General features: G+C 24.6%; 1 protein-coding gene across 1 annotated transcript in view; it reads left to right on the top strand.

The window, feature by feature from the left end:
* Positions 1-8,329, top strand: part of LOC145837880 (sister chromatid cohesion protein PDS5 homolog B-like) — a 38,296-nt gene extending 29,967 nt beyond the window's left edge. The window contains exons 26-31 of the mRNA XM_082945363.1: positions 2,704-2,875; positions 3,154-3,194; positions 3,829-3,906; positions 4,316-4,444; positions 5,012-5,108; positions 7,939-8,329. Coding sequence (XP_082801489.1) covers positions 2,704-2,875; positions 3,154-3,194; positions 3,829-3,906; positions 4,316-4,444; positions 5,012-5,108; positions 7,939-7,965 — 544 coding nt within the window. The 3' untranslated portion in view covers positions 7,966-8,329. The remainder of the gene's footprint in view (positions 1-2,703; positions 2,876-3,153; positions 3,195-3,828; positions 3,907-4,315; positions 4,445-5,011; positions 5,109-7,938) is intronic.
* Positions 8,330-12,219: the final 3,890 nt, after the last annotated feature.

The following is a 12,219-nucleotide window of genomic DNA, read 5'->3' as shown; positions in this document are numbered from 1 at the left end:
TAATAACTATAAAAAGTCAAGTTTCGTACTATTTTTTTTATCTAAGTTCTGTTCTCAGTAAAATACAACTACGCAGATACTATCAGTTCAGCCGTATATTTAGCCTTTGTACGATTTATATAGTTAAGTCATTGTCAGGGTTGCCACACACTCAGGGAATTTTGATTATTTTTTAACTCAGGGCAGTTTTTATTTTTTCTAAAAACTTCAGGGAAGTTTTAACATTAAAAAAAAATTTCAGTAAATATTTTTTCTAGATCTAGAACGAAATTTAGTTAATCCAGTTTTATTTATTTTTAAGTGCTTATATAGAACTTTTTTAGCCTTGTGGCTAGTTCTTCAATATTTTTAGAATTAACATTGTAGTTTTTTTTTTTTTTAGTTTTAAATTTATATTCATCATGACTAAAGTTAAACTAAAGCAAACAGTTTAGAGAAATCAAAGTTGTGGTTAACTATGCATTGAAAAGTTTTGATAAGCTTTTTATTTTTAGTTACTTATGTAATTTAATCAAATATGTTGTACTATAAGTACTTGTTTTTAAGATAAAATTATTTGTTGTTTGTTTTAAACTACTTGTTTTAAGTAAACAAAATTAAAAATGAGTGTAAATTAGTGTTGTCTTACTTTTACATTAGAGTTTAAACCTTTATTTGTAATTAATTACAAAATTAGCTGTAATGGTAATTTATTTTTGAATATTAATATTTTAGTTTATTTTACAGTTTTTTTTTTTGCAGATTTAATTTAAAAACTTTCTAAACTATGAGTAAAAAACAGTATAAAACCTTTTTCTTAAAGTTGGCTGCACCATGAAGGTTTTAAGGATTGATTACTAGAGGATGTTGATAAAGAAAAATTTAAATGTAGGTGATGTGGTGATAATACAGTAATTGGATTATCAAACAAGGGTATCAGAGCATTAAAGTCTTACAGTGTATCAAAAAACATCTTAAGTTAAAAGACTCTAAGTGCTAAAATCGTGCAATCTCTTCATACTATGGAGGGGCTAATAGTTCGACAAGTTTATCAGCTACAGCTTCTTCGATAGCTGCTGAAATTTATTGGGTTCTGAAGTGTACTAAAGAAAACTGGTCAGGAAACTCTTGTGAAAATAATAACATCTTATTCACTACCATGTTTCCTGACAGTGAAGTTACCAAAAAGTTTTGTATGAATAGAATCAAGTATTCATACATAACAAACTTTGACATAGCCCCTTTTTTTAAAGATGTTTTGAAATTTTTTTTTAGCTCATCTTTTTATTCAATATCATTTGATGAGTGTTTTAATAAAGTTTTGCAAAAAACTCAATTAGATCTTGTAGTACGATGCATGAAGAAAAGAAAAAGTACACTGCCAATATTTTACTTAAGCATTTTTAGGGCCCCGATAATTTGAAAAAAGCCCTATTGAGCGAGATTCAAGACTTAAACCCAAAAAATTTGATCCAAATTTCAATGAATGGACCAAATGTGAACATTGCTCCTCAAAAAAAAGTTTTTTTGAAAACAGTTTTTTTCATAAGTTTAGTAAGCATCTAATGCAGAAGCGTACACATACAACCTACCTTTTATTTTTAAAGAAGAAAGATTAGCATGAGGCATTAGTAACTTGCGCTAGAAGCTAAAAAAAAATTAAGAACTTGAAAAAACTCAGGGAAGTTTCTGGTCACTCAGGGAAGATTTTTTGACTCAAAGAGTGGCAACCCTGCATAGTTTAAAAATTAAAATGTTATAGTTTGTTAAGTAAAAATTGTTTCTACACATTTTGTTTTTATTTTTTTATTTTATGCCTCATCAAAAGTATCTCATGACTTAAAATTAAATTTAAAAAATGATTAGAGCTTTATGCAGGGTTGCCACACTCTCAGGGAACTCAGGGAATCTCAGGGAATTTTCAAACTGTAGAAAATCTCAGGGAAACTCAGGGAATTTTGGCATTTTTCTTTTAACTCAGGGAAACTCAGGGAAGTTTTGATTTGTTCTCTAAATTTCAGGGAAGTTTTTGAAAATCTCAGGGAAATTTTTTTCTAGATCTAGAATGAGGTTTAGTTAATCCAGTTTCAATATTTTGTTCAAAAGTAGTAATTTTTATTATTTAAGTGGTTATTTAGAATTTTTTTAGCCTTGCGGCTAGCTCTTCAATATTCTTAGTATTAACATTGTAGTTTTTTTAAGTTTTAAATTTATATTTACTTAAGTAAAATAATGAAGTTATTATGTATGCATTTAAGTGAGTTCTTCATGTGAAATTATTACTGTAGTATAATTAAATTTTGTCAATTAAAATGTCAAACAAATTAAACTTTATTCTTTTATGTAGAAAGTTAACTAACAAGTTTACACAAAGTTGTGCAAAAATTTAGTTTTTAATTTTTAATTGGTTTAAACATTTTAAGATTGAGTTTTTGAAAACAGTTTTTTTTCATAAATTTAATGCAGAAGCATACACATACAACCTTCCTTTTATTATTAAAGAAGAAAATGAGAATGAGGTATTAATAATTTGTGTTAGAAGAAATTTTTTTTTTAAGATTTGAAAAATACTCAGGGAAACTCAGGGAATTTTAAGGTTACTCAGGGAAATTTTTGGTCACTCAGGGAAGATTTTTTGGCTCAAAGAGTGGCAACCCTGTTTATGTGTAAAAAAAAACAATTTCTATAAGTAAGCATATTAACTATTTATTCTAAAATATGCAGTAAACTTATTTCTCCCCCTGTGAAAGTCCAAACATCAAACGCTTCCAGTTCACATTTTATAGTGAATAATAACACAAATTCAATTCAACAAAACTTGAAATCGCCATTAACTAATCAAAAATCTAAAGAAAATTCCACTGATATATTGGTTCAAAGTGAAGAAACTCTTAAGGTAAAATATATTTTAAATTTTCGGTATTTACGTAAACAAATAGTTTAATAAGTTAAAGCATAAATATTATTTAAATGTTTCAATTAAATAAGTTTTTATGTTTATTTCAGGTATGGTGTTACTTTTAATATATTGATTTTTTTTAAGACGCATAACAATAAAACCATTATTTACCTAGGAAATTTAATGAAATGTTTGTTTATTTAACTTTCAATTGTTTTAAAACATATAAACTTGATAGCGAAAAAATAAATAATTAGTGTTGTAATTTTCATCAGGACAACACGACTGCAAAAGAAATAATCAGTTCAACTCCAAGGTAATTTTAAAATAAAAACTACGTTTTAACACCAATAAAGTTTACTTTGTGTAAGTATATTATACTTAAATGTTAAGTAATTAATATACACCGAAGTAACAATATAAAATATGTGTTTGTACCAGTTTACTTAGTTTTTGGCACTGAAAAGAAATGTCTTGTATAAATTAAGTAATACATAAAGTATCAAAATCAAAAACTAAGTAATGCAATAAATAATATTGCTATAAGATACAAATATAAATCTTAAACAGTGTTTTTTTTAAGTTAAATAAATGAAAACTAGTTTATATAAACCAGTGTAGAAGCTTATGCGACTTTTGGTTACCAAGTAGTTTTATTTGTACGTTATTAGATCATGTTCTTTTCTGTCTGATTGTATTTGAATTTTCTTGAAGAGCTGTAATTATTGATTAGTTCTTAAAACTTTTATTTGAATTTTAATCAATATTTTGAATAAAAAACGTGGTGTTTAAGTATTTAAGTGTGCGTTTTTTGGTTTTTTTTTATTTATTTTAATTTCATTGTTAACGTTTAATTGATTAATGAAATATGCTACTCAAAGTTTTATATTTTTAGTTAAGTTAGAAGGTTACACAGTTAAACAAAACATTTTTATTTGTTTTTGCAACAGAACTTCGGGGAGAAAACGAAGATTGCCGGCAAAATACGTCAAAGAAATTTCTAATATAACAAGCTCGCCTACAAAAAAGTAAATTTTACTTGTTTATGTTTTTTTTGAGATTTTATAAAATTGTTAAACAGAAAAACTATTAAATTATGTACAGTCAAAGATATGATATAAGTAACGCAAAATTAAAGTATAGTTGTAGTTTATTCTTATTTAAAAATGAGACATAGTTACTTAAGTCATTTAATATTGAGAATAATTTGTATTTAATTATTATTACAATAGACAACTTTCAAACAAAGGCATTATAAAAAAGATTGTTTGTTACGTTTTAGTGGACTCTCTAAAAACCTAAATAACTTAATAGGATTTTTCTATTTGTTTCTTTCAGCTTAAAATGCAACTACAACAGTACTAACGAGTTTTATCAACAAAATTTAATAAACAATACTGTACTAAACTTATAAATTTACAATAAACCTGTTGACAGAAAGGAAAAAACAATTTCTAACAAGAGTGTTACGTCCGTGGAAAGCAGTAGTGAGGATGATATGCCGCTGTCAACAATTAAATCACAATCGTCCTCTGCTAGCAGCACAAAATCCACAAAACGGAAGAGGTTTTTAAGAAAGTTAACGTAAAATATTTGTTTTTTTTAATGTTTGAATTTTATAACACAACTAATTTAATTGCAATGAGTTAGCTAATATGTAGGAATGAGGCTACGAATTGAGTTGTTTTGTCTGTTTAAACATTTTAAAAGTTTAAGGTTAAGTAATTTTTTTTTAACAATCCTAAAATAGTTCAGTTTATACTGAACGAGTTCTTTAAATTAAAAGATTGTTCTAATTAAATATAAACATAAGAAAAATTTTCAATTTTTTTGAAAACGTTATATAACGCTTGTACGATTAAATTTTATTACTAATGATTAATTTTTTGTTGTTATAATGTATGGGAAAATAACTATTTGGTTTTTAAGTCTGTTTATTTAATTTAATAGCTGAAACATAGTAAGTATTTAGAATGATTGATTGAATTTGTATTTCATCAAAAAATAATTATAAACTATAGACCACTTTTTACTTGCTTAAATTTTCTTGAATATTTTAGTTATGTTTGGTTTCGTTTTTTCAACTTTAAAATATATTTATTGATTTTCTATTTAGTTATATATATTTTTTAGAAGAATTAAGCAACCAATAAAGTCGATTTCAAATTTAAAACAAATGAAAATAACAGACGCATTAAAGCAATCCAACAGTTCTGTAAAATCGACAAAGGTAAAGCTTATATCTGTTTTTATTTAAAAAACTAGTACCTTAATACGGTTTAGTTTTACGTTTTTTTTTATATAATTTACTTAAGTTTGTAATTTGTACAAAAGTATTTTCTACATATCTTATTAAACTTAATCAATTAATCTTAAATGTTACTAGAGTCTGTCTAAAATTTTTCATTTAATATACATATATATTTACACAAAATAAAGTTAGGTTTATTGAGTGAAATCTCATAAGTTTTACAAAGATACACGTTATGACGTATTAAACAAATTAAAATTGAACTCAAAAATAAAATAATTAGTACATTTATATTGTTTTCAATGAAGTAATATTTTTACAATAGTTCATAATGTGTATGTTTCACTGTTTGTTATTTCACTCAAAAAACCTTTATTTTGCTTTCACATTTAGTTCAGATAACACTGAAACAATTTATGCAGTTTTGAATACAGGTCTAATATCATCACGATAAAAAGTAATTTCGTTTAATAATAGTTCATTCAATGGACTTTTCAAACAATAAACTCCATAAAAGTGTATTTTACCTGGTTGATCCGTGTTCGAAAATGTCTATTAAACGAAACATTAATATACAAATAAAATTTTTGTCGTATTAATTTTCTAGTAATATCAAGAAATGAGTATTATTAAAACTAAAGAGGTTTTTAACTATTTTTTATAAGCCGCAAGCAATCAAACACTGTGTGAAGCTTTTCCATTTTCAAAAGAAAAAAGTAATTAATAAAAAAGTAAATATTATTTAAAGTTTTTTAAACATCTATCAATTATTGGTTTAACTTATATAATCTCAAGTATGGCTGCCAAAGAGTATCCATTGGACGTTTGCTGTGACTTTCTTTAAAAACAAATGAAACTTCGTTAAATCTAGCAGTTTTAGTTTTTATATTTTTCGCTCTAGATTTGTAAAAATCAGGGTTATCAAAATTCTAAAAAAACTGGAATTAAAAAAAAAAGGAAAACTTGTAATTTCGAGCAAAAATCACTAAAAAACCTGTAATTGAAAGAATTTTAAATGTAAAGTAATGAAATTTTTATTAGATACGAAATATATATCACATTGATATAGAATTGAATTTTATCATCAGTATTTTTGTTATTAAAAAACACTTAAAAATTAGCTTTACAGTATGTTTTCATTGTTAACATACTATTTAAACAGTATTTTCTTAAATTTAATTTTATACTAAAATGGACCAAAAAAATTGTTGTAATAAAAACTGAAAAAAAAAATCAAAAAACCTTGGTAAAGCTGAAAAAAAGTATGACGACCAAACCATAGTAACTACAACCAGATTTACAAAAAATTAGGTCATGGCAATTATGGTGTTTTCGAACTTCTTGCTAAGTAAAACGTTTTCATGTGGGAAATATGATAAAACACCCTGTGTAAAGTATTAGATGTTTTGAAGAAACTTTTACGAATGCTATCTTCGTTTCTTTTTTGATAACTTTTAAATGCCACCCTTGGTAAAAAAAATTGCACAAGATATCACAAACTGAATGACCTTTTTTTAATCAGACTCCTGTTCTGAGTCATTTTGAAATTATATAAAATCAAAATAACATTTGATATACTTGTACTTTTTCGTTGTAATTTTGACGTCATAAAGACACAATATAATAAAAGTTTAAAGCAACTTTAAATCACACCAATGTTGTATTCTTTAAAAAAATAATTACATTTACAAAAAAATATATATAAATAAAGTGCATCCAATTAATTATTAATTGAAATATTCCTTAAAAAATCTTTTACACTGTATAACTGAAAATATATACAAATTTTCAACAAACTAACTTTTTAATCAAGAAACACAAACAATAGGGTACATCTGTTGCCTCAACCCTCGAGTTTCCGGATGAAATTTTTATTCTGCCAAAAACACAAAAATTAGCTTTATAGCTTTAACTAACATTCAACACTTTTGACATTTTTCTGAAATATCCCCTAGTTAACTGTATAGGGCCTTAAAATTTCGATCTTCAAGTATTAAATAGGAAAATTGTCTACATCTAGCTATTATCACAAAAACACATTCTAAGCATTTTATGACGATTTGAAATAAGTTTGGTGGAGGAATTTTATGATTTTATGTAGTTTTTTATTTTTTTCGTTAATTTTAAGTTATTTCTATTTATTAGATTCAATTTGAATAAGATTTTATTTAACTGATGATCTCGTTTGATTTGGTTCAAGCGAGTTTTGTTAATAGAATTTAAATTTTTGAATTAATAATATCAATGGCAGTTCAAAATAATAAGGCAGTTCAAAATGTTTTTTTTTTCTTCCAAAATCAATATGTTTATTATTCTTGTTGTTATATATGTTGCTATCATACTATACTAAAAATAATCGTGTATGAGAAAATTATCACAACAATTTCGAAGCTTTAGAGAAAAAAAATCTGTAGAAAAAAAAAATTAAATTTTTGTAAACTATGGTAGCTGATAGCAACATTGAGAGGTAAAAATTAAGCTAATAAAAATACACCGAAACATTTATCTGCGACCTTGATAATTTCTAAAATGTACGTAAACATGAATCTGCCTTAAAATAAAGAAGAGTTTGTTTGGTTTTTTTTGTGATATCTAGTTTTTTTTTATTATTATTTATTTTAAGTGTTTTTAGAAAACTTTTTTTTTTTCAAAACAACCAATAAAATATAAAATAGTTATATAATATTTTCACGTCTAGAATTAACTTAAGCTAAAACTTCAAAAGGCATTTTTTCTAAGCTCCATAGTATTCAGTATAGTATACGAAATTTTTCAGCAACTGCAACACCTAACTTTTATCTTATTATAGGAGTCAACAGCTAAAAGAGAAAGATAAAAGAACGAGCAATATGTTGGAGAAAATAAATGAAGAGGAGATATGTGATGGCATGAGCGATCATGGTTTTCGGTTTTTTTATGAATGTTAGCAACGTAGATAATTTACTGTTTGGTATATTATGCTTTTGATTTTTAATTAAGGTCAGCATCACTTCTTAAGTAAATTATTAGTTTATGATATTTTTTTTTCTCGTTAGTTTAGGAAATAAATTTAGTTTTGCAATTCAAGTTATTTTTCTTTTTTAAAGCAAAGCTCTTTTATTTCCATTCAAAAGTATTCTTTCAGTATTTTTTTTATTAATTATGCCTTTAAATTCGTAGTTCGAATTTTTGAAAGTTTCTACTTGCATGATTACTATACAGATAGCTGCATATAAAAACTGTTTTGTTTTACTTTTGAAAAGTCTTTCTTATCGTTTGAAAAAAATTGAAATTTTATTTTTATTGTTGTGAAATTTCGTTTAAAGGTGACTATTATGTTTGTGTTATAACAAAATTATCTGTTTAGTATAGCTTAAATAGTTTTTAATCCATTTTATGTTCTTTACTAAACTTAATTAAATTATCCAAGTAGCTGGGTAATAATACGTATATAGAAGGCTAATAATTGAAAAACAACATTTTAATAAAGTGAACAAATTATGAATTAAAAAATAAACTAGCGATAAAAAAATTCTAATAATACTAATCTAGTATAGACAATAAATCATTAAATATTTAACTTTATTTTTTTAAACTCTTAAAAAATAAGATGTAAAAATGTATTTTAGTTATTGGAATCAAATTAGACATGTATTTTAGTAAATATTTGATTTTAGCTGAAGTAAATAAATCTATTTTTAGACTAAAACCGGCCGGATATTTAGGAAGCACTTTATTTAAGTTTACACCGTAAGTTTATGATCAAAAATAAGCTGCTCAAATAAATTTTGGTCTAAGGACCTGGGCGTAAGAAAAGACCTCTCGGTTATTTGAGTTGTACACTACAAATAAAATTTTTCTTTTTGTCACCTTAACTAGTAAGACTTGCGGTATAAAACATTTTTTATATACGTACTTTTTTCTAAAATAATAAGTTACAAAGTTTCTACTAGCAAATAACTCCTTATACTTTTTACTATTTTTAGAACTAAAACCATTGGTTTTAGTAGAGTAAACCATTAAAACTTTATTTTCGGAAAAGAGTAAAGAACTTGATATTAAATAAATTAAAAGTAAAAAAACTTAAAAAAACCTTTTTTAATACAAATAGTAATTTATTTAAACCATCATTATTCTAAGTTTAACGTAATAATCGATAAATAATTACCTGAGCATTTTACCGCTGAACGGACTATTAAACATTAATTCGTAATAAACTAAGCAAATAATAATAAAAGTGGTTTAATTATAGATGGAAAAAATGTTGTATAAATTTCTTACTATATAAGGAGTAACTAGGATTCTGTACAAAATAATGTTAGGTTAGAATTTTTTATAAAATAAAACAAAATTTGTTTTATATTGTTTACAAATTGAGTTTTTATGGTTAATCACAAAATTGTAAATAATTTTGATTTACAGTTACATAAATTCGTTTCATTACTTGCTTTGTTATGTCTGTTTTTTGAGGACCATAATACTTGATGTGAAGAAATATGATATTTTTAAACAATTTCTACTATTTTTTTAGTATATGCTGACTTCATTAGAATGCTTGTCCAATTTAACGTGAAATTTAAAGCTGAACAATAGCAACTTAATATGAATGAACAACATAAAATTGATGTTGCTTTATTTTTACAATTTATAAAAATTGAAACTACACTCTATAAATGTTTTGTACAAAATCCTAATTAACCTTTACATAGTATTAGTAATTTTTACTAAAGATCTTTCTATATACTTCTATTTTAAGAAGTTAAATTATATTTTTATCAATTTTTGCATAATTGGTCAATAAAAGTTTTTATTTAAAATCCGTTCAGCTGTTAAACTTAATAACTATTTTAACTTGTAATACATATTTTCAGTATAATAATCTTCACCTTGAATTGATTCTTTTGGTAAATCTGTTTGAACCATATACTTAACTTTTGAACTTCACTATTGTAAGATATATCCTATTTACTTTAAATCATTTCAATGTTATTATCCAGAAAGTACAAACATATGCCTAATTGTTACTATTTTTAGTCTTTCGTAATACCAAACAACTCTTCAATTTTTTTCAATCGTAGACGGCTGCTGACGAACCGATTCAAATGATTGTTAGCATTTATACCTATAGGTCACAGTAGATTAAGTCCTTATAATGCCAAACCCTTAGTTTTTGCAAAAATAATTAAATTTGAAACTCTTACTTTTGAAAATACTAGATTCTTAAAATTTGGAACATACTTGTTTTGTTAGCTTTATTTAGTATTAAACTTAGTTTTGTGTGTTTAGACTCGATAACCGAAGGTTTCCTTTGTACACAAGGTCCTTAGACCAAACTTTTTGAGCGCTTTTTTATCGTTCAATAAACAATTCTGAATCAAAATCGAACCATAATAGTTCTAATCATAGAAAAACTTAGGGAGACAAATTATCAAGATTTTATTATAACAGCTTTTTAATTACAAAACGATGCTTTGTTTTGTTAGGATCTTCATTTATAGTTCTAGTTTTATTAAATAAGATTTATTTCAGTGGTCGGCAACCTCTGGCCAACGAGTATGTTAATCTAGCTCGCTAAAACAAAAAAAAATTAAAACCTAGAACATATATTCTAAATTTTATAATGAAAAATAGAAAACGTTCAATAAACTTTTTTACTCTTAGGTTTAACTGACGGAACATAGTAAACTTATAAAGTGTAACGAAAAGTCAAAAAAGATCACATTGTAAATACAACCCATAGTTGTATTTTTTTACTAGATTTTTAATTTTCAAAACTTCGCCCGCGAATACTATATGTTCTATTAATGAAGTAAAATGATTAAAATTGCCCTTTTGATCAAATGTACCTTCACAAAAAAAATTTCAGAGGCAATTATATTGTGTTAAATTTATATTTGTATTAGTTTTTTTTTTTTTTTGAAATTAATAGTTTTATATATAAGAAACCGTAAAACAGTGAAATACGTGAAAACTTTAAAACTATATAAATTTACTTTAAAAAAATTTAAATCAAAGAAAAATATCTATTATGTTAACATTATATTTTCTGCACAGGAAAACAATCTTTTGTACACTAGTTTTAATACTAAACTACTTGATTAGCATTCTAGATTGAAAAGCTAAAAAGTATCATTTTAAGTTCACTTACTTTATTTAAATATTTTCTATATTTTAAACCCCTTTAACATAGTTATACAAATTAAAGTACATCAAAGCTTTGAAAATATTTTAATTAAAGAGTTTAAAACAATATTTTAAAGACTTATACCTAGACTATTTAAAGCAACCAACGATTTACATATAAAGCTACTCAGGATGTTTTTTAGTATACTCAAGTTGATAGTTGACATATTTCTAAGTAAAAACTGTTTGGATAAATGCTCGAGCAGAAAATTTTAAGTAAACTTTGCAAAATTTTTTAATGTTCATAAATTCTTATTTCTGACAGTAATTTTAACAGCTATTAGGTAGTAAACTTTACATCCATTACAAGAAAAGAAAGTTTTAACTTTTGAGCCAGAGTTGGCTAAAAGAATTTAGCTTGTATTGGCAATTTCTTTCAATTCTTTTTTTAATTGTAAATTTTCGTTGTAAATTAAGGTTTATAAAATTTAGCTTTTTTAAAGACTTCTACATTTTAGTCATAAATTCACTAAATCTAGACGATCTTAATTCTTTTAAAAAACTTTTTCATTTCCAATTCTAAGTTGTACACCATACTCAATTTCGGCCGAATATATTATAAGCTAAAATCTTTTCATGTACTATAGCAGTTTTCTTTATACATTTTTAGACAAAAATCTTAAAATAAGTTTCGCACTTTCATATATTTCGAAAGTAACTTTTAAACAACAAAGCTATAGAAATATTGCATAATATTTTTCAAATCAATAGATTGGAAATTTATTAAAACAGGTTTTTCTTTCTATTGTAATTGTCAGTTATATTATAATGCTTGTTATTTAGTAGAGTATAAGTAAGTAATACAACATACTTTAATGAGTCTATTTAAAAAGAAAATAACAAAAATCCCATTAAATATACATTTTATTGTTTGTTTTTATAAAATTTTAGCCAATTCAATTGGTAATTTTTTCTTTGATAAAAGCAG

This window comes from Thalia democratica, chromosome 6 (genome assembly GCF_965202585.1).
Source record: "Thalia democratica chromosome 6, ktThaDemo2.hap1.1, whole genome shotgun sequence".
Classification (NCBI taxonomy): Eukaryota; Metazoa; Chordata; class Thaliacea; order Salpida; family Salpidae; genus Thalia; species Thalia democratica.
This window is presented reverse-complemented; position numbering and strand designations above follow the sequence as displayed.